The sequence below is a fragment of the Wickerhamomyces anomalus genome (assembly GCF_001661255.1).
Source record: "Wickerhamomyces anomalus NRRL Y-366-8 unplaced genomic scaffold WICANscaffold_3, whole genome shotgun sequence".
In the NCBI taxonomy this organism is placed as follows: Eukaryota; Fungi; Ascomycota; class Saccharomycetes; order Phaffomycetales; family Wickerhamomycetaceae; genus Hansenula; species Hansenula anomala.
Genome location: NW_017567112.1, coordinates 2,045,808 through 2,070,500, shown reverse-complemented (window position 1 = coordinate 2,070,500; position 24,693 = coordinate 2,045,808). Strand labels below are relative to the sequence as shown.

The 24,693-nt window shown below is 34.5% G+C and overlaps 15 protein-coding genes across 15 annotated transcripts; 7 read left to right on the top strand and 8 right to left on the bottom strand.

Moving 5' to 3' along the window:
• Window positions 1-1,467: 1,467 nt before the first annotated feature.
• Window positions 1,468-3,500, bottom strand: WICANDRAFT_92869 (uncharacterized protein; the record flags this gene model as incomplete). Its single annotated transcript, XM_019186388.1, has 2 exons — window positions 3,111-3,500; window positions 1,468-3,059 (listed from the first exon to the last, which is right to left on the bottom strand). Coding segments are annotated over exons 1-2 (1,706 nt in total), but the record flags the coding sequence as incomplete, so codon positions are not given.
• A 699-nt stretch (window positions 3,501-4,199) lies between these two features.
• On the top strand, window positions 4,200-6,079 carry WICANDRAFT_92868 (sodium:solute symporter family protein; the record flags this gene model as incomplete). The annotated part of the gene is made up of 1 exon (XM_019186387.1): window positions 4,200-6,079. A coding segment is annotated over exon 1 (1,817 nt), but the record flags the coding sequence as incomplete, so codon positions are not given.
• A 266-nt stretch (window positions 6,080-6,345) lies between these two features.
• Window positions 6,346-8,115, bottom strand: WICANDRAFT_84305 (sugar porter family MFS transporter; the record flags this gene model as incomplete). The annotated part of the gene is made up of 2 exons (XM_019185686.1): window positions 6,346-8,006; window positions 8,040-8,115. The coding sequence occupies 2 exons, from the start codon at window positions 8,113-8,115 to the stop codon at window positions 6,346-6,348; spliced, it is 1,737 nt and encodes a 578-aa protein (XP_019039655.1).
• A 955-nt stretch (window positions 8,116-9,070) lies between these two features.
• WICANDRAFT_79043 (uncharacterized protein) lies at window positions 9,071-9,745 on the top strand (the record flags this gene model as incomplete). The annotated part of the gene is made up of 1 exon (XM_019184830.1): window positions 9,071-9,745. The coding sequence occupies one exon, from the start codon at window positions 9,071-9,073 to the stop codon at window positions 9,743-9,745; it is 675 nt and encodes a 224-aa protein (XP_019039654.1).
• Window positions 9,746-9,749: 4 nt separating this feature from the next.
• On the bottom strand, window positions 9,750-10,541 carry WICANDRAFT_30822 (uncharacterized protein; the record flags this gene model as incomplete). Its single annotated transcript, XM_019181767.1, has 1 exon — window positions 9,750-10,541. The coding sequence occupies one exon, from the start codon at window positions 10,539-10,541 to the stop codon at window positions 9,750-9,752; it is 792 nt and encodes a 263-aa protein (XP_019039653.1).
• A 434-nt stretch (window positions 10,542-10,975) lies between these two features.
• WICANDRAFT_63001 (F-box protein) lies at window positions 10,976-12,850 on the top strand (the record flags this gene model as incomplete). The annotated part of the gene is made up of 1 exon (XM_019183474.1): window positions 10,976-12,850. One exon carries the CDS (start codon window positions 10,976-10,978, stop codon window positions 12,848-12,850), a length of 1,875 nt encoding a protein of 624 aa, XP_019039652.1.
• A 390-nt stretch (window positions 12,851-13,240) lies between these two features.
• ARC35 (Arc35p) lies at window positions 13,241-14,179 on the top strand (the record flags this gene model as incomplete). Its single annotated transcript, XM_019181733.1, has 1 exon — window positions 13,241-14,179. The coding sequence occupies one exon, from the start codon at window positions 13,241-13,243 to the stop codon at window positions 14,177-14,179; it is 939 nt and encodes a 312-aa protein (XP_019039651.1).
• A 73-nt stretch (window positions 14,180-14,252) lies between these two features.
• MRPS12 (mitochondrial 37S ribosomal protein uS12m) lies at window positions 14,253-14,636 on the bottom strand (the record flags this gene model as incomplete). Its single annotated transcript, XM_019181827.1, has 1 exon — window positions 14,253-14,636. One exon carries the CDS (start codon window positions 14,634-14,636, stop codon window positions 14,253-14,255), a length of 384 nt encoding a protein of 127 aa, XP_019039650.1.
• Window positions 14,637-15,402: 766 nt separating this feature from the next.
• On the top strand, window positions 15,403-15,678 carry WICANDRAFT_20217 (uncharacterized protein; the record flags this gene model as incomplete). Its single annotated transcript, XM_019180862.1, has 1 exon — window positions 15,403-15,678. A coding segment is annotated over one exon (276 nt), but the record flags the coding sequence as incomplete, so codon positions are not given.
• A 116-nt stretch (window positions 15,679-15,794) lies between these two features.
• On the bottom strand, window positions 15,795-17,492 carry DBP6 (putative ATP-dependent RNA helicase DBP6; the record flags this gene model as incomplete). The annotated part of the gene is made up of 1 exon (XM_019181686.1): window positions 15,795-17,492. One exon carries the CDS (start codon window positions 17,490-17,492, stop codon window positions 15,795-15,797), a length of 1,698 nt encoding a protein of 565 aa, XP_019039648.1.
• Window positions 17,493-18,815: 1,323 nt separating this feature from the next.
• RSM19 (mitochondrial 37S ribosomal protein uS19m) lies at window positions 18,816-19,147 on the top strand (the record flags this gene model as incomplete). Its single annotated transcript, XM_019185685.1, has 2 exons — window positions 18,816-18,858; window positions 18,915-19,147. The coding sequence occupies 2 exons, from the start codon at window positions 18,816-18,818 to the stop codon at window positions 19,145-19,147; spliced, it is 276 nt and encodes a 91-aa protein (XP_019039647.1).
• An 8-nt stretch (window positions 19,148-19,155) lies between these two features.
• WICANDRAFT_92857 (uncharacterized protein) lies at window positions 19,156-19,690 on the bottom strand (the record flags this gene model as incomplete). Its single annotated transcript, XM_019186386.1, has 1 exon — window positions 19,156-19,690. A coding segment is annotated over exon 1 (419 nt), but the record flags the coding sequence as incomplete, so codon positions are not given.
• Window positions 19,691-19,972: 282 nt separating this feature from the next.
• On the bottom strand, window positions 19,973-20,527 carry WICANDRAFT_92856 (uncharacterized protein; the record flags this gene model as incomplete). Its single annotated transcript, XM_019186385.1, has 1 exon — window positions 19,973-20,527. A coding segment is annotated over exon 1 (430 nt), but the record flags the coding sequence as incomplete, so codon positions are not given.
• Window positions 20,528-21,228: 701 nt separating this feature from the next.
• On the top strand, window positions 21,229-22,197 carry PTP1 (tyrosine protein phosphatase PTP1; the record flags this gene model as incomplete). Its single annotated transcript, XM_019181786.1, has 1 exon — window positions 21,229-22,197. One exon carries the CDS (start codon window positions 21,229-21,231, stop codon window positions 22,195-22,197), a length of 969 nt encoding a protein of 322 aa, XP_019039644.1.
• Window positions 22,198-22,826: 629 nt separating this feature from the next.
• WICANDRAFT_62993 (uncharacterized protein) lies at window positions 22,827-24,023 on the bottom strand (the record flags this gene model as incomplete). Its single annotated transcript, XM_019183473.1, has 1 exon — window positions 22,827-24,023. One exon carries the CDS (start codon window positions 24,021-24,023, stop codon window positions 22,827-22,829), a length of 1,197 nt encoding a protein of 398 aa, XP_019039643.1.
• Window positions 24,024-24,693: the final 670 nt, after the last annotated feature.

The following is a 24,693-nucleotide window of genomic DNA, read 5'->3' as shown; positions in this document are numbered from 1 at the left end:
GTATCCCAAAATCCATTAGGTAAAGTCATACCCCAAATCATGTACCCACCAGGACTATCAACCGTGTAAATAGCTTGAGCGATAGAGCCAGTACCAATTGCACCAGCTGGTGTGAATGTTCTTGCTGGATTATATTTAGAGCTTAAGAATCTCAACCTTGGGTCGGTATGAACAAGTAGAGGTAAAGCACACAAAAAGGAAACAGCAACAACAATTTGAGTGTGACCAACAATAGCTGCCTTAAACTCTTCAACAGTATTGATACAATTTGCCCTCATAACAAAATCAGTGTTATTTGGTAAGTATGGAGCATGTGGCCTTTGTGATCGTTGGTATCTTTCAATACAATGTCTTAAAGCTTTGTGGTCAAATGTTATTGGAAAGTTGAAAACTCTTGATGGAACTTTTAGTTCATCAATAGATGGAATACTTCTTTCCAATTTGGCCAACTCTTGGATCAAAAAATCTCTTGATATATGATCAGAATCGAAAACAACACACATTGCACCAGTTACAGCTTCTACTCTAACAATGCTGTCATTGAGCAGTTCGTTAATTTTCAAACCTAGCACATATTGACGACCATTATTCAACAAATCGTAATCAACAACACCAAAATCAATAATAATCATATCTTCACCAGCTTGTCTGAAATAAGCATTTGGTAAGCCCTTGGACCCAGTTCTTGAGTATAAAATGGTATCATCTATTTTGTCTTCAGAGGCTTCCAAAGTATCATCAAAAGCAATAGAATTATCTTGTGTTGGTCTAGACTCTAGATAGTTTATATATTCTTCCCTTTGTCTCTTTAATTTCAAAGAATCATCATAAGTAACCAATTTCAAATTAATTGCAGCACCAGTAGCGGCTTGTCCAATTTTCCAAAAATCAGTCATTGTTGGAACAGAAACACAAACAAATCCAGATAAAGTACCACCATCGGCACCATACATAACAATTGTAGATCCAACAGCACTTAAGCCACCAAATGGATATGTATACTCCAAAATGTTACTTGGATGTGAACCTCCATCACCTCCAGATTTTCTACTGAATTCAACTGCAGGTCCATCTAATCTGGTTGCACCTCTATTTGAATTCAAATTAACATGGTAAGTTGTATTGTATAATTGCTTCAAGCCTTCCTTAGACACAATGTCATCGGTATCATGTGGACCCTTCAACATTCTTATTGTCCAAGACTCCGATTCATAGTTTGGTCTTGAGGCCTCAGGTAAAACGTATCCTTCACATTCAGATTTTGAAGATTTCTTGATAGTTAAGCAATCACCTTGGAAAATTGCACGACCTTGGTGACCACCTAAACTTAATGTTGGTGTACAACTCTTTGAGCCCAAATATGGTGCAACATCTGGGAAGCCACCTTTAATTGCCAAATAGCACTTCGAAGCTGATTTACTCTTTGAGCCTCCAATTTCCACTATACTGCCTGCATCAACAAAGGTCTCAGTGAATAAAGGTTTATCTTCACCATTGATTTTGAATTCAAAATTTGCACCAGCAAGAGCAATTATTGCAGAGGAATGAAACTTTAAAATTGGGCCACTGAGATTGATTTCTAAACATTCAGTATATTTATCATTTCCCACAATTATGTTTGCAATTTGTAAACTTAGTGGATCAACCGGTCCACTTCGAGGAATACCACCACTAACAGTAGGACGACCTGGTAAATCTTGAATAGTTGTATAAGCACCAGCCTCTTCAAACTCAATCAAGCTTGGTTGAAATTTTAATGAGTTTAAGAATGAAGTTAATGTGAAACCTTGATTAAACTTTTCAGTTTTCAAAATGTCAATCAAGTAAGCAAGATTTGTTGGTGGACCATGAAGTTTGACATCTTCAAGATAGGCTATAAGATTATCTGTGGCAGTTTTCCTATCTTTACCCCAACACATAATCTTTGCCAACAACGGATCAAAATATGGAGAAATCTTTGTACCTGTTGAAACCCAATGATCAATTCTAATGCTTTCCCTTGGAGGAAATTCTACTTGATGTAAGATCCCAGGAGATGGAGCGAAATCTTTGACAGGATTTTCAGCATACACTCTTACCTCAATGGAATGGCCAGTTGGTTCTAAAAGGTCATGTCTCCATGAAGAATTACTTTGTTCTTGTAAAGTCTTCAATGGGATACCAGATTTAGCAGCTTCATAGTCAGATTGTAATAGCATCAAATATACCAGATCAATCCCATAAACCAACTCAGAAATACCATGTTCAACTTGTAATCTAGTGTTCATCTCCAAGAAATAAAAGTCACCAGTATCATCATCAACTAAAAACTCTATTGTCCCTGCTGATTTATATTTAACACTAGAAGCCAATGAAATTGCACAACCACTCAATTGTTTTCTCATCTCGAAATCAACAAATGGACTTGGAGATTCTTCAATAACTTTTTGATGACGACGTTGAATTGAGCATTCTCTTTCCCCAAAGGTAATAACATCACCAAGGCCGTTACCAAACAATTGAATTTCAATATGTCTAGCATTTTGAACATATTTTTCGATGAAAACACCAGTATGGTTGAATAAACTTTGACCTCTGGATTTAACTTCGTTGAAAAATTGTTTCAACTGGTTTTCGTTTTCACAAACTTTCAAACCCATACCACCACCACCGGCAGTAGATTTTAACATTAATGGGTATCCAATTTTTGCACCTTCAGCTTTGGCATCTTCTAATGTTTCTACTAAATCAGTACCAGGAACAACTGGGACCTTGGAATTAATAGCTAATGAACGTGCAATATGCTTCAAGCCAAATTCCTCAACTGATTCAGCTGATGGACCTGAAAACAAGATACCATGTTGTTGGAGTTTTTGAGCGAAAGTGGAATTTTCAGAGAGAAATCCATAACCAGGGATAACAACATCAGCTTTAACTTTTATTGCAACATCGATGATTGAATCAATATTAATATATGCTTGAGAGCCAGATCCTGGTAGTAAAACAGCTTTATCAGATTGTGAAACGTGTAATGAATCTGTATCTTCCTTAGAATAGATAGCAACTGATTTCAAACCAAACTATGTTCTTTGTTAGAATAATGAACAAATTGATATGGACTATGTACTCACTTTTTTACAACTTGATATGATACGACACGCTATTTCACCTCTATTTGCGATCAGAACAGTTCTGATATGCTTGAAGTCTGATGCACTTCTTGAATTGATTAGTTTCTCAACCATATTGAAGTTGAAATGTTGATATCTATCCACACATCTATAATACACAGCTAAATGGCGTTGTTAATATATTATAGAGCTGTTTTTTTGATTATTGTTGATGTTAACTGATATCCCCACATAATGACCATACTGCCTATCCTTTGACCAATTCAACCAAAGTGCGCTGGATGTGCTACCTAATACCTATTCTCCAATCATCATCCTATCTCCAATTTCTCCAGCCTCGTCGATTGACTTTTCAGGGATAAACCGTCGATAAATCAAAGTGAGCGAAAGTGAGACCCTAATTGTCAACCACAGCTTTAATGGTAATTGAGCGTATGAACACACATGATTCAATGGTATCTCAAAATTGTTCTGGTGGTCCAAATTTCCTGATTCCTGAAAATGCGCGAATTTGAATTCCGCTTCAAAAGCCAGTTTCCAGGGAAACGATCAAAAGCCGGGTTGCCTGGGCAAAAACTAAAATTATAAGCGCGCCAGGAACACAACGACAGTTCATGATAAGATAGTAGAGTTCCCTTGGAACTTGGAACCACAAATTCAAACAAGCATCCTGTTATGAAGGTAATCTGTGATATGATAACGATACATGTTCCTCCACCTTGACTAAGTGGACACAACTTCAAAGAATTGAACTGGCGATTTCAAACGTGGATGAGTTGCGCTGATAATAGCTTTGATAAGAGCTGAGCTTTCAAATATATACCGTATCATACATACTGCAGCCTGTCCAGTGTCCAGTGGTGGCTTACCACAACTTTCAGGGCTGAAGCTCAATGCTTCCTGAATCCTGAATCGCGATAAGAAGTGCGCTTCAAAGGTATGATTACTATTCAAGGTCAGACAATGTACCTCCCCTGTCATAAAAGCATCATAATCCTCCCCAGAATTCCAAGATTTTAATTCACCACAGACACTAAAGGCGGAGACCAGAATAAATTGAATTCAACATTATGGCTGGTGATTTTGTTGTTTTCCCTCAATCTGTAGGATGGGGGTTAGTTGTTGGCGTTGGGTTTGCCTTTGCAGTGATTATGGTTACTACAACTTATCTATTAGAAAAATTTCGTGGTGAAGTTCAAACTTCTGAAATGTTAATGACTGGTAATCGCTCAATGAAAACTGGGTTAATTTCAGCAGCTGTTGTATCGGGATGGACTATTGGGTCAACTTTATTATTGTCTTGTACGACTGCATATCAACTTGGTGTTAGTGGGAGCTATTGGTATGGTGCTGGTGCCTGTGTTCAAATTATTGTTTTCTCCGTTGCAGCTATTGAAATCAAAAGGAAAGCTCCAACTACTCATACTTATCAAGAAATTGTCAGAGTTCGTTATGGTAAAGCTACTCATTTATTAAGTTGTGCGTACTCTTTCTTTCAACAGATTTGTTACTCAACAAACTTGTTAATTAATGGCTCTTCAATTATTGCAAACTTGACAGGTATCAACAGAGATGCATCAATTGTTATTTTACCTTTCTTTGTTACTATTTATACATTGTTTGGTGGTATAAAGGCAACTTTTATTTCAGATTACGTTCACACTGTAATCATTTTCATCATTTTATTAATGTTCATTTTTGTTACTTATGCAACAAGTGATAAATTGGGGAGTCCAGGCGCACTGTATGATTTGTTAGTTATTGCGGCCAAAGAAGAGCCTGTTGCTAAAAATCATGAAGGTTCTTATCTTACAATGACATCTGTTAATGGAGGATTATTTGGTTTGGTTCTTCTAGGTGCAGGTTTTGCAGCTGCTTCAGATTCTCAATTGATGCAAAAAGCTCTTGCTGCAGATCCGAAATATGTTTTGAAAGGATATATAATTGGTGGGTTATCATGGTTTGCCATCCCATTTGCATTAGCTACAACTCTTGGTCTTGCATGTCGTGGGTTAGAAAATACATCATCTTTCCCGACTTATCCAAACAAGTTATCAACTCAACAGATCAATGATGGGTTGGTGATGCCAATTGCGGCTTATGCGTTGCTGGGTAAAATAGGTGGCGGTGGTGTGTTGACTATGATTTTCATGGCTTGTACAAGTGCTTATAGCTCTGAAGTTGTTGCTGTCTCAAGTACCTTATCTCATGATATTTATAAAGCTTACATCAATCCAAAAGCTTCTGGTAAGCAGTTGGTTTTGGCAAGCCATAGTGGTGTTATTGGATTCTTTATCGTTTGCAGTGCTTTAGCAATTGGATTAGCACATGCTGGGTTTGATGTTTCTTTTATTACTACAGTATCAGGTATTGTTGTTAACGTGAATATAGTTCCAATGGCTTGTACACTGTTTTGGAAACGTATGTCAGCATTTGCATATATTGTCGGAACTGTTGTTTCAACTTGTGTTTCTTTATCGATATGGATAGGGTATGCTGCTAGTCAAGCTGATAATGTGGTAAATTTGACAACTTTGAGTACTTATGATGCATTGGCTGCAGGTAACACACTCGCAGTTTTCTTTCCTGCCATTTTTGTTCCCATCTTGGTATTGATTAAACCTGCTAACTTTGATTGGGAAATTTGGAAAACAGATATCCAACAAGCTGATGATTCTGAGATTAATGAAGAACATGGGTTGACCAATATTTTGAGTGGAGAAAGGTTAACAGAAAAAATTGTTAGCGAAGAAAGAGAAAAGGACGGATTTTTAAAGAGACAAAGAAATATTGGTTTCGCTTGTACTGCATTCCTTATATTCTTCTTTCTGGTGATTTTCCCTCTTCCAATGTATGGAAGTAAATACATTTTCACTAGATGGTTTTTCACAGGTTGGGTCGTTGTTATGTTTATATGGGCTTTTATTGCAAGCTCTGTCATCACTCTCTTGCCAATATGGGATGGTAGATTCGCCATTAAAAGTGTAGTTAGACAACTTTTGAAAGGGAAGGCTGACCCACAGGTGATAGTTGGTGGGGGAAGTTATACTGTTGAAGAGCTAGAAGGCGTTGGCGGTTTAGATGAGAGGCTTGAAAAGAATTCAATCATAGCAAATGAAGTAAAGGTTTAATAAATTGTTTATGAGTGTTTTACGACGATTTGTAGCGTCTGCCATATTCAAAGGGCAACTAAAGGCAAATTCAAAAATTCTTACATTTTTCATAAACACTTTTCCTATTCAACGTGCTCTATGTGTTGTTTAGTTTCAAGATCGTTTCTTTTCAGCTCTTGAATCAAGTTAGCATTAATTGCTTGCATATCATGTTTGTTTTGGTAAACCTCTTCATCTCCAAAGACTTCATCCATTTCTTCTAATGTCTTCAATTTGGTTTCAGGGATAAAGAACCAAACGAAAAAGAATGAAATAAAGGCAAAAGCAGCAAAGAACACATAAGTACCAAATTTCATTTTCTCCAGCATCATTGGTGTCACCAACCCGATGATGAAGTTACACATCCAAGTTGAACTTGTCGTGATGGAGATTGCCTTTGATCTTATACCAAGTGGAAAAATCTCTGATGGATAAACCCAACCAATTGGTGCCCAAGAATAAGAAAAATTAACATCAAAAATATAAATAAATGCAACAGCACACCAGCCGGCACTTTTATGTTGATCTAAAACACCATCATATTTACCAACGATACCACCAACAATTGCCAATGAGATACAAGTACCAACAGAACCAGCCATTAACATTGGCTTTCTTCCTAGTTTATCAAGAAATATAATAGCTGGAATTGTAGACAAACAATTCACAATTGAATAAACACCAGATGCTAATAAACCTGAAATATTACCTGTTAAACCCAATTTCTTAAAGATTTCAGGTGAATAATAAATGATAGCGTTGCAACCCAAAAATTGTTGGAAAAACATTATCGCACTTCCTATAAACACACGTCTGAAGTTTGCCTTGATAAAGAATAGACTTTTGAACTCTAAAAGCTCTGACATTAAACGATTTCTTCCACCAAATTTTTGCTCCTTGAATTGTTTTTCAAATAAAACTTCACCCTTCATTTCCAAAAATTCAGCTTGAATCTTTAAATCACCCGTAGGCAAGCGACGAACATAAGCAAGTGTCTTTAAAGATTCATCTTCAAACCCTTTCATCAATAACCAACGAGGAGATTTAGGCAAAAAGCACATTCCAATACCTAACACAGCAGCTGGAAAGATTTGAAGACCAAAAGGAACTCTCCAAGATGCATCTTTTTGTCCATCACAACCAGTCAAAGGAACATCAGTATAAGGATTAAAAGAGTCACCATCTGCATACGGCGTGCCAGGTGAACAATGTGTACCACCAATATAATTTGTACCATAATCGATCCAATATGAGATCAAAATACCGATAGTGATACTGAGCTGCTGTAAAGAAACCAGTTGCCCTCTAGAACTAGGTGGTGCCAACTCTGAAATAAACATAGGAACAACCATTGTTAAAGCACCAACACCCAATCCAGTAACAGCACGTCCACCAAAGAGCATCGAAATTGAATGTCCAGCACATTGGAATATACTGCCAATAATGAAAATAACTGATGCAATGACAATTGAATTTCTTCTCCCATACTTATCAACGATAGGTGAAAAGATTAAACTTCCAAACCAAGCACAAATCAATAATGTAGAGACAAACCAACCTTTATAGTCAGCATCTTTATAGATTCTTGGGAAACGGGCACCAAACGATTGTTGAGTTAAAATACCAGAAACCACACCTTGATCGTAACCAAATAAGATACCACCTATTGAGGCAAACAGCACAATAAAGAACACCAAAGGGTTATCTTTCAAGGTTTTAAAAATGTTATCACCACCAGAATGTGCTAATTTGAAGAATTCTTCATCATTTCCATGACTATCAAAGTCTTCAACTGAATGGAGTGGATTTGTATTTGATAGCTTCTTCTCTGTATAGCTGTTTGAAGAAGACATTTTTGCGTTTTAATTAAGTTTTGACAATTAAAAACCAAATATGAGTATCCATAGACAGAAGCTTACCTCTTTTTATACCTTTTGAAATGAAAACATATGTATCACATCTTGCAAAGGGTTAAAATTCACCTCTCGCAGATTCGCGCTTCTTGAAGAAATTTCTGGGGTAGAATTTTTGCGTCAAAGTCATACATTGCGCAACAACTCGAAAAAGACCCCTTTGAAGAGAACGGTTCTTTGTGATCCATCGGGTGGATGTAATACGAGAAGAAGGGGATTACTCTTTATAGAGGTATGTGCTTGAATGTGGTTAGACTTAAAAAAGTGTAGACGTGTGTCGTTCATGGGGGAGTCTTTTGGCAAAGTGTCGCATGTTTAGCCTATTATTGTTCTATCGCCTGCGGATTAACCATTTTTCTTGTCTCTTGGAAAATGGACGACTGAGCTCCATTTTAATTTTGAGACAGAAATTGCACAATAGCGTTGCTGAGAAATGGCTAAACTACCCCAGATTGTACAGTTGGTGCACCCCACGAATGTCCGTCCGTATGCCCCATAACGCCGCTTTGCAAGTGAATATTTACATCAGAGAAATATGTAGTCGGGACGAGGATCTCCATAGGATTACGTTGTGTTATCAAGCTGAGAATAAGTGTATAGAGCTCATATAATCATCAGGAAGAATGGCAAGGATGAAGTATTATGCACCATGGACCTTTGAAAGCCGCAACCTATTCAGCTTAACCCCAGTCTTACGATTTTCAATTGTGTAAATGTTTCAATTTAATCCAAGAACTCTACGGTCCTCAGATCTCCACTATCTATTGAAAAGCACTTGTAGTAATTGCCATATTGATAAAATTTCTAGCACATTGGTTACACAAATTTAAAGAACGCTTTTTCCATCAACACAGTCTCCTCAACTTCAAGCTGCTGTACTCAAAAACCATCAACTATGGACCAAACTGAAAATAATCTTGCCTTGAGAGCATTAAAATTATTAGAGCAAATACCATCTGATCAAAGGCTCTTGATTGGATTAGCTGGCTCACCTGGCTCTGGGAAATCTACAATATCAAAACATGTGGTTCAAAAAATCAATGAACTTTATGGCTCAGAGATTGCAATTGTGGTAACTCAAGACGGATTCCATTATTATAGATCAGAGTTAGAAAAGTTTCCAAATAGAGAGGAAGCATTTAAGCGTCGTGGTGCTCCATTCACTTTCAATTCTAAAAAGTTCTTGAAACTAGTCAAACTATTACGTGAACCAATTAATGAAAATGTTGTAATCACTGCACCAGATTTTGATCACAAATTAAAAGACCCAAAGCCAAGGGCAATCAAAGTGGAGCCAAATCATATGATTGTTATTATTGAAGGTAATTATGTTTTGTTGAAAGATGAAAATTGGAAAGAAATTGGATCTTTAGTTGATGAACGTTGGAAAATCAATGTTGATTCAACCACAGCAAGATCTAGAATAGTTAAAAGACATTTAGAGAGTGGTATTTCAAATTCAATGGAGGAAGCTATAAAAAGATGTGATGGGAATGATATGATAAACGCTGAATACATAAGATTGAACTCTTGTGTTCCTGATTTAGTTATTCAAAGTATAGATGAATAGATAATTAAATATTATTCAACTTATCAATTGCTTCACGAGCCTTCTTAACATTATTCAAAGAATTTGGCATATCTGAATGTAGACACACACTGATTGGATTTTTTTCAAAATGTAAATCCATTTTGTTATCATTTTGATCAGTGATTGTATCTGTTGAGCCTGCAACATAAATAGCATCATGAATGATATCTGGATTTTTAGGTCTACTTTTAGCAGGCGGAACTAAAGCACCTTTTGCATCATAATCACAATCAACATACAACTCTTGAATAAAATCAACACCTTCCTCTTTTGCAATTTTCTCGTAATGTGCATTTTTAGCTCCAACAACCGGAACCCCAAAAGTCTTTATAGCTTTCAAAGCAGCTCTCATTACAGCTTCGTCTCTTTCAATGTAAAAGTATAATTCACCATGAGGTTTAACATGACTTAATTCAACACCTTCAGCATCCAAAAATGCCTTCAAAGCACCAGTTTGATATAATATCAACTTGTATATCTCTTCAGGTGGAATACTCCAAGGTCTTCTTCCGAAACCAATCATATCAGGTAATCCAGGGTGGGAACCACATTTAACCCCATATTTTTTAGCAGTTTGAACAGTTTTCAACATAATGTTGTAATCACCAGCATGGAATCCACAAGCAATATTTGCACGATCAATGAATGGCATTATCTCATCATCTGGAGCAATTTGGTAGCGACCAAATCCTTCGCCCATATCACAATTGATTTCATGTTTGGATAAGAGTTTGGAGTTAAGAGCAGCAGATCCTGATAGTTTTGAAGTTGACATTCTGGCAGTCTGCGACTGAATTGATGCGTTGACTGAAGGTAGATTAATCAACCTGAAAAGCATTAATGGGACTATCCATTCTTATATATTTGGGGATTATTGATCAGTAGTATAATCTTTGATGTTTCTGAAAATGGAAAACCTCCGCCAGAATTGATTTTGTAGGGAGGTCGCGAATCCGTTTTGTAAATTTGTTCAAAATTTGTTCAGGAACCAGGAACAGCCCAAATTCTTGGAGTTCATCAATTCAATGATAAAAGTTTCTGTTAAGCCATTGAGTTTTGTTCATCACCAAAGTCATAGACGCTTACAATATAACAAGAATTGATATCGATACTCTATTAGTGAGACTGCATTCAAGTCACTAAATATCACATTCACTTTTAATTTCAACTAGAATCAACAATACAATTGTTCAGCAAACGCGTTTTCAAATGTCACTGCTAGCCCTTCCTGATGAGATATTGCTTCGGATATGCAACTTGCTTGATGTTTACGATTTATCCTCACTTGCCAAAGTTCCAGTGATCGGGCCAAGAATAGCTAGGTTTTACATGTTTTATCACGACGAGACAACAGAGGCTAGAGCTTTAGCCAGAAAACTAGAAGATAACTCACCAGTCTACGTCTATTCACTTGAAGATTCTCCAGAAGACTATGATCCCTCAGAGATATGGTCCACTTTCATCATACTGGGTCAACCAAATGATCAAATAATTCTGGATAAAATAAAAGACATGCCCCAAAAGGCATCAATCAAAATCATATGCACTTCAAAATCTTTAGTTAACCTCATTGAAAGCCGCTCGATATTTGAGTCGTGTAGAAACACGGTATCGATTTGCTTTTTAAATCTTTGGGAGCTAGGTATGGTTCAAATTACTGGGCTTGATCCTGGGAGTTTGGACTTCCCAGAGCTTCATGAGCTCACACTTGTGTGCTGTACAGCAACCAATGACACTTCAAAGTTCAAATTGCCAAAAATTAGCTCAATTTTATTTGGGTGTAGTACGGAAAGTCTATCAATTCTCAAAAATTTTGACTTTGAGAAATATGATTTATTGCAGTTGATTAAACTGACATTCCTGGATTTCCAGAATGATGTCAATATTGGAGATATAACCTTCGGTAAAGCAAAAGAAGTTCATCTTGCGTTAAATCATAATGGATTTCCAACAAATATAAGAGGACATCTCAAAAACGTGTCAATGGAGCATGTTAGCTCACTGGTTCTTACAGATTTCACTTCGCTTATTGACATTGATGCTCCCAATTTAACTGAAATGACAATTGATATAAACACGAGTTCTTTTACAAAAGTGAAGTTTTTGAATTTTAATGCCCCAAAGTTGTTGAGAATTGGCACCACTAACCCAGACTTTGTGCTGTTTGATACATTTGAAAATTTCAATGCACCATTATTGAAAGAGATTGATATCAACGAGTTATCTCTAAGAGATAATCCTGATTATGTGTTTGAGAACCTGCGAACCATATCAACGGCTGAGTATACATTATGGCATGGTAAATTTAACTCATTGGTCTTGACCACATTAGAGATAAGTCTTGGTCCATCAATGGAACTGTATAATGACTTGAAGGCCACGGATTTTCCATCACTTCGAAACTTGCAGATTCATTCCCATTCACCGTGTGATCTTTCAAAGATTCCTTTTGGTAAAACATATCCAAGCCTTTTACGCCTAGAGTTCTTTGGATTTTATAATGTGCAAAGTGACACATTAAATCAGCTTTTATCTAGGTGTCCCAATTTAAAAGAACTTGAAATGGAACCACAAGATGCTGCTATAACTATAGACGGTGTTTCATCTGATACTTTAGAGGATATTCGCATATTCCCCAATGAAGATACTTTCCAAAAATTTGAAATGACAAACTGCCACTTTAAAAAATTGAAAAAGTTTTTCATCGCCCCTGATACTGATACGAGCATGCCTGATCAATTTGATAGATTTTCTGGGAGAATTGAAATGATTGCACCTAACCTTGAATCAATATTAGTTGGTTTGGAGATGGAGAGTATTGATATATCGAAATTCAAAACAACCAAGCTTAAAAGGGTTCTTTTAAGAGGTCCAGTATCCGAAATTGAACTAGGTGATATCCAAGATCTCAAAGATTTAAATTTATTTTATCCATTCACTAAGCTTGGATTTGGACAAGAGCCAGCAGCACTCCATAACTTCACCTTACCGGATAGACTAAACTTTCCAGCTGTTTCAGAATATGCTGTGATGAGGCTGATGTCCATCTATCGTAATACAGCTCTAAAACGAAACATAATATAGCACATAAATTTAACAAGTAATTTGGTTGAGTCAATATATAGTAGGTCAGTGATCATTGAGCTGTTAAGATATCCGAAAGTAAAATAACTCCAATTATTTTATCCTCGAATTTTATGACCCATTAAACAGCTTCCACCACAAGCTGTTGAGGATTAAACAAAAATGAGTGTAACTGGCCGCGTGAATGTTGGTTGGTTATATCTTCGCGAATTGATTTTACAATTGAATTACGAGGCCAAAGTCACCTGACAGAAAAGTCACCCTCGTATCTGAACTTTCAAAATTAGCGATTTGAATTTCTGGGAAGGATCGAAAAAGGAGACAGGTAATGACAATATTGTTAAAGCTTTGGAAAAGTGTTTTAAATTTGAACCAATTGGGATTTGAAAAATGCTTCAATTACAAAGTGATAACTTGTTGATCAAGAAAACATTGACTGAATTGTTTGAAACACCTCAAAATGTTGATAGAATTGTTTCAGATTTTGATTATACAACTTATCATTTATCAACACCTGAATCTAAAACAAAATTACTAGTCTCTATAAATTCCAAATCTTGGAAAGATCTAAGCAAATATGATGTGACTGGTAAATTGAACTCTATATATGGCCAATTTCAAACTGATACAGTGGAGCCAGGTTATAATTATTCAATTTATCTTGATTTAGAAGAGATTGCATCAAAATCAAAAGAAGAACAATTGGAAATAATTGATCAAATTTCATTATTGAAAAGAAACACACTAGCTGCTCCTTTCGAACAAGCATTTGATGAATATGAAGAACTAAATGCTAAATATCAAGAAACTGGGATTGAACCAGAAAATTCATCATCAATCATTGAAATCAATTATAGAGATGAAGAATCTATTTATATTAAACCATCATTTGATAGAGTTACAGTTATATTTTCCACAATTTTCAAAGATGAAACAGATAAGATCTTTGGTAAAGTTTTCTTACAAGAATTTGTTGATGCAAGAAAAAGAGCTGTTCAAAATGCCCCACAAGTTTTATATTCTCATAGAGAACCACCATTAGAAATTAGAGATTTGATCAAGTTTAGTCCAAATGAACAAAAAGGTTATGTCACATTTGTTTTATTCCCAAGACATTTAGTTCAACAAAAAAGATATAATACAATTTCTCATATTCAATTATTTAGAAATTATTTCCATTATCATATCAAATGTTCAAAAGCTTATATGCATTCAAGAATGAGATTCAGAGTTAATCAATACTTAAAAGTGTTGAATAGAGCAAAACCAGAAAATGATGAAGCTGTTGAAAGAAAGACTGCAACTGGTAGACGTTTCCTTGAAAGATAAATAATAATACACAAATATGTTTGTCCTGAATATGTACATGTAAGTTCTTCATTAATATTTATATACAAATCATCTATTCAGCCTTTGCAGGTTTTTTCACACCATATTTTGATCTTGAAGTGGTTCTATTGGCAACACCACTCAAATCCATAGCACCACGTATACAATGATATTTGATACCTGGTACATCTTGACAACGTCCACCTCTAACATAAACAACACTATGTTCTTGAGCATTATGACCTTCACCAGGGATATAAACTGAAACAACTTCACCATTTGTTAATCTTACTCTACAAGCTTTTCTTAAAGCTGAATTTGGTTTTTTAGGTTTTAAAACCATAACTCTTAGCACAACTCCTTTTTTAATTGGACACCTGTCTAAATGTGGAGCACCTGTTGGTCTTTTATGATTAGGTTTGACGGCACCTCTTTTTATTTGATTTATAGTGGCCATTCTATTATTTATTTTGATTGGATTTAATGGATTGGAAAAAATTGAGCTTATGGATGTTGAAGAAGAAGGTAAAAATCTTGATGAGGCACCGGTGGATTGACGAAGTATGCTGGTGGTTGGAGTAGAAGTCATTAAAGACTTGAACATGAATCTTAGAGCAGTCATGGTGGGATGGTGGGATGAGGATTAATCTGATTCAACTCGTTCTTTACAATAATTTTCTATTCAATTTTGGACCTTTTCCTCAACTTTTCACGATCGAGAAATTCGACTTTTTTACCCGGGTTTGATTATGTTCGCGAACGCCTAACTATCAAATGTATATTCCAAAAAAAAATCCAACAAACAAAGGTTCTTTTGAAGTCAATTTTATTTGAGATTACTTTAAAGCCCATCTATCTTATTCCAATCCTAACCGTCAGCCACACCACCATCAAAGCATTTTCTCGAGTATCTGTATATTTTATTGTTTCTGAAAAAATTGTACAAAACCCATTCGCGAAATCGCGCTTATTCGTTTAACCCTGAATCTGGTACGCGCCATACAGTTTCGCGAATTGTATTTTTTTCTTTGGCGTTGACAATTCTTTACTTCAATCCTTAAATTCAACATCAACTTCAGAAAGAACAATAAACGACCCATTCCAGAATGCTAAGATCAAGATTACTCCAAGTTGCTAGACGCTCAATCGTATCAAAGACCCCTTCTTTCATTACTGTCTCAAGATCCTTACCTATTACTCATCAATTACCAGTTTTCAATACGGGTGTTAGATTTTATTCAGATGTTCCTGAATTAACAAAAGATGTGATACAAGAACGTATATATGAAATTTTAGAAAATTTTGATAAAGTTTCAGCAAATTCCAAGATTGAAAATTCATCAAGTTTAACAAAAGATTTAGGGTTAGATTCATTAGATCTTGTTGATATTATTATGGCATTAGAAGAGGAATTTTGTATTGAAATCCCAGAAAAGGATCAATCTCAATTTAAAACTGTTGGTGATGCTATTGAATATATTGCAAACACTCCAGATGCTGCATGAGGAAAAAAACACAGAAACCCCCATTTTTACTTGTCAATTAATATATATTGACCCTTATTTATTCAAAGTTTATTTATTTTCTTATAATACATTCACATGATCATAATTCTTTAATTTGTTGCAAAAACTTCTTTTTCTAATTCACCTAATGATTCGACATAAGCATCTTTCATTGAATCAATATCTTGTAATTCTATTTCACTAATTTCATTATCACCTCTATTAATATCCAAATTAAATTTATTCCAGAAATTTTGTTCACCTTTACCAATAAGGAAATTGTAAGCATCACCTTTATTATTAGCTCTAGCAGTTCTACCAACTCTATGAACATATTCTCTTGAAGAGTTTGGTAAATCATAATTGACAACGTGTTGAATTGTTAAAATATCAATACCTCTTGAAATTAAATCAGTGGAAATTAATATATGAATTTCACCTTTGGCAAATTGAGTTAATAATTTTGATTTTTCAGATCTTGATTGTGATGAATTGATATTTGATATTATTAATGGTATTTGTAATTTATTTGAAATTAAAGATAATAATCTTGATAATCTGAGAGTTGATTCATTAGATTTTGTGAAAATTAAAACATTATGAGGAAATTGTAATGATTCTAATAATTTCAATAAATATAATGGTTTATGACTTGATGAAGAACTTGATAATTTAACAACATGTTCTGATAATTGTGAAGGTAATGTGAAAATCTTGTCATTTTGTAATATACTTTCTTCATTATTAACAATGATCAATCTTGGATTATGGAAATTTAAATTTGATAATTTCCCTGAATCTGTAGTTAAAGTTGCTGAAAAGATCATCTTGATTAAATTTGGTTTATAAATTTTTGATAAGTTATTACCTTCATTGATTGAATTCAAATTTTTGATTAAAACATTTGACCAATCTTGGAAACTTTGATTTAATAATCTGTCAGCTTCATCAATAATACACCATTGTAAATTCTTCAACTCAATACTTTGTAGATTTAAATGATCAACTAATCTACCTGGTGTAGATACAATGATATCTGGAACATTTGTTTTCAATTTTAAATGTTCATCTTGTAAGTTCAAATCAGTTTTACCTAAAGTAACAATATTTAAATCAATACCTTTGGAAATGGAGATTAAAGTTTTATAAACTTGATTGATTAAAGGTTTTGTTGGAACTAATATAATACACCTTAGTTTTGGAACAATTCTATTTTGTAAAGATTGAATGATTGGGATTGTATATGCTAAAGTTTTACCAGACCCAGTTGATGCATTAACTAATAAATCACCTTTTATGGAATTTGGATTTAATTTATTATTGATTTCAGGTAATAGTAAATCTAAAGTTTTAATCTGTGTAGCAAATGCATTATCAAAACCCAAATCTTGTAAGTTTTTCAAGATTTTCGGTGAAATATCAAATTCATTAAATGGTTTTGTTGAATCAGTCTTGATATATTGAGGGTTTGCTAGCCAATTTAATGAATTATTTGTCAAGGCACGGGATAATCTTTGATCTCTTGGTAATTCAGGTTGTGGTAATGGTATAAGTTCATGTTTTTCTGTTTGATCGTCTGATTCTTCAGATTCCTCTTCATCTTGTTTAGGTTTTGCTATTGATTTGTTGAATCTTGATATTATAGATGAGAATTTTGTATCATGATCCTGTTGAATTTCTGGCTCATCATTTATTTTTTCAACTTCAACTTCATCTTTAGTTTCATCTTCACTATTTGATTCATCAGAGCTGTCTTCACTCTCACTTTCACTATCACTGCTTTCACTTTCATCACTTCCACTATCCATATCTTGATCTTTATCACTCTCTTCACTTTCACTCTCTATTTCAGCATCGCTCAATGATCTTTTTGAAGGCGTCACAGGTTTATCATCTTCCACCACAAGACTCAAAGGGTCAAATCTAGCGGCAAACATTCTAATTGTTGATTTGAGCTTAGCGCTTGTAATTGAAGATGACTTGTATAAACTCATCTCATCTCGTACAATAAAAAAATTTACAAGATTAGCACTAAAAAACGTGATAAGTCACATGATCTGAGCTTTTCAACATCCCAACACCACATCAGATTTTTTCACTGCAGATCTCGGAACATTTCGAATTTAATTTAGATCGTTGATTACGTAGTTTAACAGGTGATTTTTGTATCAACGATGTAATCAAGCACCTTTGAAACTGGGAATCATAGGATCTAGAACTAATCAACTATACAAAATCACTTGATCAATAGTGTTGTTTGTTTGTTCAAATAGTGAGCTGATTGATGAATACAACCAAGTTCCAACGGTTTGTCCTGTTTTGTGAGGTCTGGTAGTGGCAGTTTCCCGGGTCAGCAGTCCATGGTTTTGTACAACCGGTTATTTGTTTTGTCTTCCCCATGGTTTTAGGGAATCATAGGATTACGTCAAAGACTCAATGAGGATTGGTGTATAAAAGGAATAGGATTTCCTGCTTTTGTTCACAGTTCAGATTGATATGAATCCAAAGACAAACACTTTAAACACTATTATTACACAATGAACGCTCCAATCAGAAAACCAAATGGAATCCTATTTGCAGGTATCTCCACTGCTCTATTAGTTGGTTATTCATATGTCCAACTAAACTCTAAAGCCTTTGAAAACCATTATGTTTTACATCATCAAAATCCATATGGTTTCAACCAAGAAAACTATGGATTGTTTAGTGGTTCCAAGTAAATCAAACAACAATACTCTTCATACAACTCATCATGAATTCAATTCTCCCTACTGCATACTTCATCATACGTGATACCTTTTCAGATACTGGCTGGTTCAATTATCTATGAGAACACAATTCACTCATTTAACAATTTGTATAACTATCTTGATACCAATACAATAATTAAAATCATATCATGTTTTCGTGTAGATTCCCTTTGATGCTAAACTTTAAAAATCCCCGGGACCTGGTCCTTTTGAGATTTCGCGATTCTTTCCGATTCAACATTTCGAGGGTTAAAGGTCACATGACTGTAATTTTAGAGAAGCAATTCCGACCATATTTAATTTTTCGATTTGATTGTATTTTGGTGAAAAAAAGTGGTTGATTTGAAGGATACTCAGAATTAACCTCAATATCACACCATAATGAGAGCTGCTAGTGTGCTACTCAAGCGTTCAGCATGGAAAGGTGTGTATTCAATAACGTTAGCTTGTGATTTATTCAATACTAACACTTTTTTACAGGTCCACATGTTGTTCCATTACCAATAGGACATGCATTGAAAACTGGTACACCAATTAGAACAAATGCAAGATCTTGTACAATATTACCTCAATTTGTTGGATTAAAATTTCAAGTTCATAATGGTAAAGAATATGTTCAATTTGAAGTTATTGATGATATGGTTGGTTCAAAATTAGGTGAATTTGCACCAACAAGAAAAGCTTTCAGATATACACAAACTAAAAACAAGTGATTTTAACTCATTTATTCATCATTATGCCCTGTATATTACATGTATATATATATATCAATTATGCTTATTGGTTTTTCATAGGTTATCTTCTTTCCATTCTAGATATACCCATTTTTAATCTTTCCTCTCTAATTCTACCAGTTTTATCCTCCATTGGCCATTTCCCCCATTTATTTAATCTTATAACAAGACAAGTTGCATTATCATCACCACCAATAGCTTCAACATATTTTATAACTTCTTCTGCACAATCTTGAGGTTTCCCCAATTTATTATTATGAGTAGTTTTAATTAAATCCACAATTTCTTGATCATTTGCATAATTTGTAACACCATCAGTTATTAAAACTAAAAAACATTCATCACCACCTTTCCCACCAATAGTTTGGTTAACTAAACTTTTCTTAAAAATTTCAGAAGAATCACCAATTATATATGAAGTTATATCAGGTTCTGCAGTTATACCTTTTGATTTAGCAATAACATCACCAAAAGATCTTGTATTTGCAAAATTCATAAATCTATTTTCACCAAATGAATCAGTTGCAAAATTTGCACTATATTTATTTAATCTTTTAGATTCAATTGTGGAAGTTGGATGATGTATTGAATTTAATGAATGTGCAATACCATCTTTATCACAAATCAAACATTTTGTATCACCAATTTGAGAAACTATTAGTTTTGAAACTATACCATTTTCAAAATATAAATTATTTTGATCACGACCATCTAGGTTATATAACCAAATTGATGTACAAGTTGAACCTGTTTTAGAATGATTATTTTCAATGAATTTATAATCTAGAGATAGATAAGACTGTGTTAATCTTAATTTCAAATCATCAATATCATCTTGTTTTGGTTCAATTGATTTGAAAATATCATTTTTTTCCTAAATATTCTTTTCCAATAACCTCCAATATTTTCATTATATTTTGATAATAGATTCATAAATCCTTCTTTGGAAGGTTTTAAAGTTTCAACTTGTTCATTTAAATGATTTCTTAGGAAAGTTGAACATTCATCACCGCCATGACCATCAAATACACTTGCAGTAAAACATTCTTGTTCCACAGTTTTATCAACCCCATAATCATTGATTCTGATGGGTATTTTGATCATATTAACAGTATATTTATCCTCATTGTATAATCTATTCATTCTATTTGTAAAATGACCGAAATGTGAAGGAGCTTTTAATAGTTGGATTTTCAATCTTGCATTTTTGTATATTGAATCTTTTGATAGATTTAGATTTGGAGCTGGGTTATAATTTCTGATGGGGAACGTGACATAGTCAGATAGTGATCTTTTGAATATAGTAGTGAGTGATTTAGCTTTCATATTTCCATTATGATTGGAAGTAGAGGGTCTGTTAATTGTAAAATTATGTTTATCCCCCAGTTTAAAACTCAAATGACATTCGAGTTTTGCACCAAGAAAAACCTCTTGAAAAACGAATTTCGCGAACACCCACGCCCAAAAGTTTGGAGGGGGGTCCCATCCGGGAGCTCTAGGCAGGGCTCCTTCTGGAAAGTATATTCTGGGAGCAGAGGCTAGGCGGAGGCTAGGCAGAGACGTAAACAAGTTACGTTACACGGCTGGACAATATAAACAGTAACAGGGATTGTATGATGAGAAATAGACATTGGCAAAGGGCATAGAGACAATGATTAACTTGTCTGACTGTCAGACTCCCCTTCAGCTTCTTCTAGGCCCACCAAATAGGTCCCCTTGGGCTTATGTCTAGGGTGTTTGGGATCGTTTGATCCATCCGATTTGCCCATCTTTTCAATCACAGACAAGAGTAAAACTTATTTGAAAGGTACAAATGATTCAATTCCAATTATTAATTCATATATATATATACACTCCATTATCACTTACAAAGAGAGTACACTAGTTGTTAGTTTGTGTTTTGTCAGCATTTAATAAGACCTAACGTTTACAAAGACCTTGAAAAAAAAACATATCCGAGAATGCTCAAACTACTACATGATATTCCAATATTCCACAAATCATCACCACATTCTTTATTAGACCAAGAAGTACCAAGGAAGAAGAAACAAGTCCAGAAAATGGAAAGGAAATTGCCTTTATACTTGCAACAATCTCAATACCAACTATTAAAGAAATTTGAAGAGATCAAGTTATTAGAAGGTGAACGAATTCATGAAGCAACAATTCATCAAGATAAATCAAGATGGAGTTTACAACATGGTGTTGAAGGATTCGATCTGAAACGGAACAGATATCAAAATGTGATTCCATATGATCGTACAAGAGTAGCATTGCAAGTGAAACCAGGTTTTAGTGATTATATCAATGCATCAAAGATTCATTTAGACCTAACAAAGAAATGGGGCAAGCCTTGTGAATCATCAAATTACATTTCATGTCAAGGTCCAACTTTCAATACAACTAGTCATTTCTGGCAAATGGTTGCACAGAGTACCACTGCAAAGAATGTTGTTATATGTATGGTTACTCCATTAGAAGAGCATGGGATATCAAAATGTTTCAAGTATTGGTTAGATGTTAAGGATGATTTTGTTGTTTTCAAAAGTGGTAAAGATGGGTTCCTAAATGACTTGAGATTGAAGTGTATTGATGCTAGTGAAGACGTTGACATTCCAGGTGTTCATTACACCACGTTATCCTTGGAGATGTTGAAGCCAGGCACCACTGATCAAGTTGTTGATGAACGAGTTATCCACCATTTGTACTACGACCAATGGACAGACTTCAGCAAACCAGACAACTGGGAGGCAATCCACCAATTGTCCAAGCTCGCCAGGGGGCTCAACGACGAGGCCAACCCGTTGATTGTCCATTGCTCAGCTGGAGTGGGCCGCTCAGGGACGTTTGTGGCACTGGACTACCTGTTCAACTGTGTCTCTAGCTACGACCCCAGTGACTCCCAGGCAGACGACCTTGTGGAGGTCCTTGTCCAGGCGCTCAGAGCCAGGCGGATGATGATGGTTCAGAGCCCAGAGCAGTTTGTGTTTGTTTATGAGAGTCTCGCAAAGTTTCTACTCAGCGGCTAATGACTAGATCGAGATTGGAAAAAACATTCTTTTACTTTATTCCTTTTACTATTTGCCATCAAATTAATCCAACCACAACCATGACGCTCAGCTGCTCCTTCAGACTATCCCTCAACAAGATCACAGTGGCCCAGTCCTCTCTTAAATCCAAGATTTACAACTTGTTTGGTCATCAACTCCATTTCAACTTGGTGGTGCTAGAAGAAACTAAATATATCAACTTCTAACTGCTAAATAAACTAGATTGTTTGAAACCTGAATTGTTGGAATCCATTGAAGATTTCGTTAAATTGATTACAAAACCTGAATATGTTTCATTGACTTTCAACACTTTTTATATGGATCATTTTAATAGAAAAATCATTTTCAAACCAAGAATATTGCCTGGTTATAGTTATGAATTTGATTTCATTGATAATAACATGGAGAAACTGAAAAGGGAATTGATCCATTCCACTGATGCATTGGGCGGCTATGTTACACTAAGACATTTATCACTGGCGCCTGTTGATTATGATTATGATTATGAAACTGGTAACTATCATGCTGCTTTAGACTACTCAAGTGATTTGGAAAATTGATTTTTATGCTGCATCTATATATTCGAAAGAACATCTTTAATTTAATGGCTAATGATTAATCATGAAAAATTCAAATTTATCAATTATCCCACTCCATTTTTGTAAATCAATCTTTTCATTATCAACCATAGTGAATACAAATCTTAAATCATCACCCGAGACAACTAAATTAATACCAAACACAAACGCCAAATCAAAAGTTGATTGAACAAACCAACTATCTAATTCTTCCACTTTACCAATGTTTGTAATTTCAAGACATCCTCTATGCATTTCCTTATAATTTTTAGAAAATTCTTCATCCCAATTCAATCCAGATGTAGCATACATCATAAATGGTTGTAAAATATCACCAGTCAATGCGTCATTTCTTAATTCATCACTATAAAGTTGAGGATCCACATTCAATGGATCAATACTTTGGAAATAACCAGTTGAATAACATCCATATCTAATTGATGAATCTTGTAATTTACCAATCCATCTTCTTGAATCAACTCCAAAACATGTATCATATTGAACTGATTTTGGGAACCCCATTTCAATCAATGCCTTGACCCATGATGTTTGAATCTTGGTTGTTAATGACATGTTCAAGTTTGATGGCTTCTTGATGACTTTGGTTTGGAAATGATGTTTACCTAAACCATATGAATGAACACCAGATTCAAATCTTGGTAAATCTGATGTTAATCTTTTAGGAATTGTAGAGTTTGGATGTAGGATAGTTTCTAAAGGTGGAGAGATTGTATCTTTAGGGTTGAATTTATAAATTGGTTCATTGACATTTTGGGAAGCTGGGGTATTGTTTAAATTTGATAAGAAATCTTTTGATAATGACATTACTGATTTCCCATCAAATATTGAATGATCCATAGTAAAGGCAAAATGTGAATCAGTTTCAACAATCTTAAAGAGATTTGAATCTTCAGAATATTTAAATCTAATACCATTGATCTTGGAAAATAGTTCATTCAATTTGATATGGTTTGACCATTTTGAATAAACTTGATTCAATTTCAATGAATCTGGTAAATATATTGAATCATTCAAGACAACACTTGCTAAGATTGGATTTGATTTGATTGTTTGAGATAATGAATAATGGATTTGTTCAGGTGAATAAGTTTGTTGTTTGGCAACAATATAACTAAAATTATTATAACGTCCAATTCTTGTGATTGAAGTAAAGAATTTTTCAACTTCACCTAATTTTCTAATGAAATTTAGTTTTGAAATGGTCATGATTGGAAGTGATGAGGATAGAAAAACTCTTTTGAATATATTCTCTATTGAATGATCATTTCATCTTTTTATATGTATATTTTTTTTCATCACCACCAACATAAATGGTCCAAAGTTCAAACGTTTTTTTTTCTCTACTGTAAAACTCTTGAACAATACGAAATCCTCGGATTTACTATGAGGTATTGTTCCGAAGACTATAATGTACAAGGTGATATAGACTGGATAGGATTGCTTATATTCTGAAGTATAAGGTATATTTACAGTACGGATAAACACTATTGTGTATAAGCTTTGGGTTAAAGATCGAAAAAGGAACAATAAATCACATGCTTAGACAATAAGGAGACCGTTGAGATCTGTTTCAGTAATTGACACATCAAATGTCTCATAATTGATTATTTGATGAGCTCATGATATTCTTAACACTGCAATATATTCCTTCAAGTCATATATTGACGTAGTTCACAAATTGTACTTTTTTGTCAGTAAATAACCATTATAATATAAGGCATATGACGGAATCCATCCACCGAGACTCCGAGTAACTCGGCCGTAGCGATTTTAACTACAACGTCAAACACGGCCACTTATATCCAGAATATTTGTCTTAAAAATTTAATCCTATATTACCAACTGTGACTCTTTCAATAGATATGACTATTTAGTT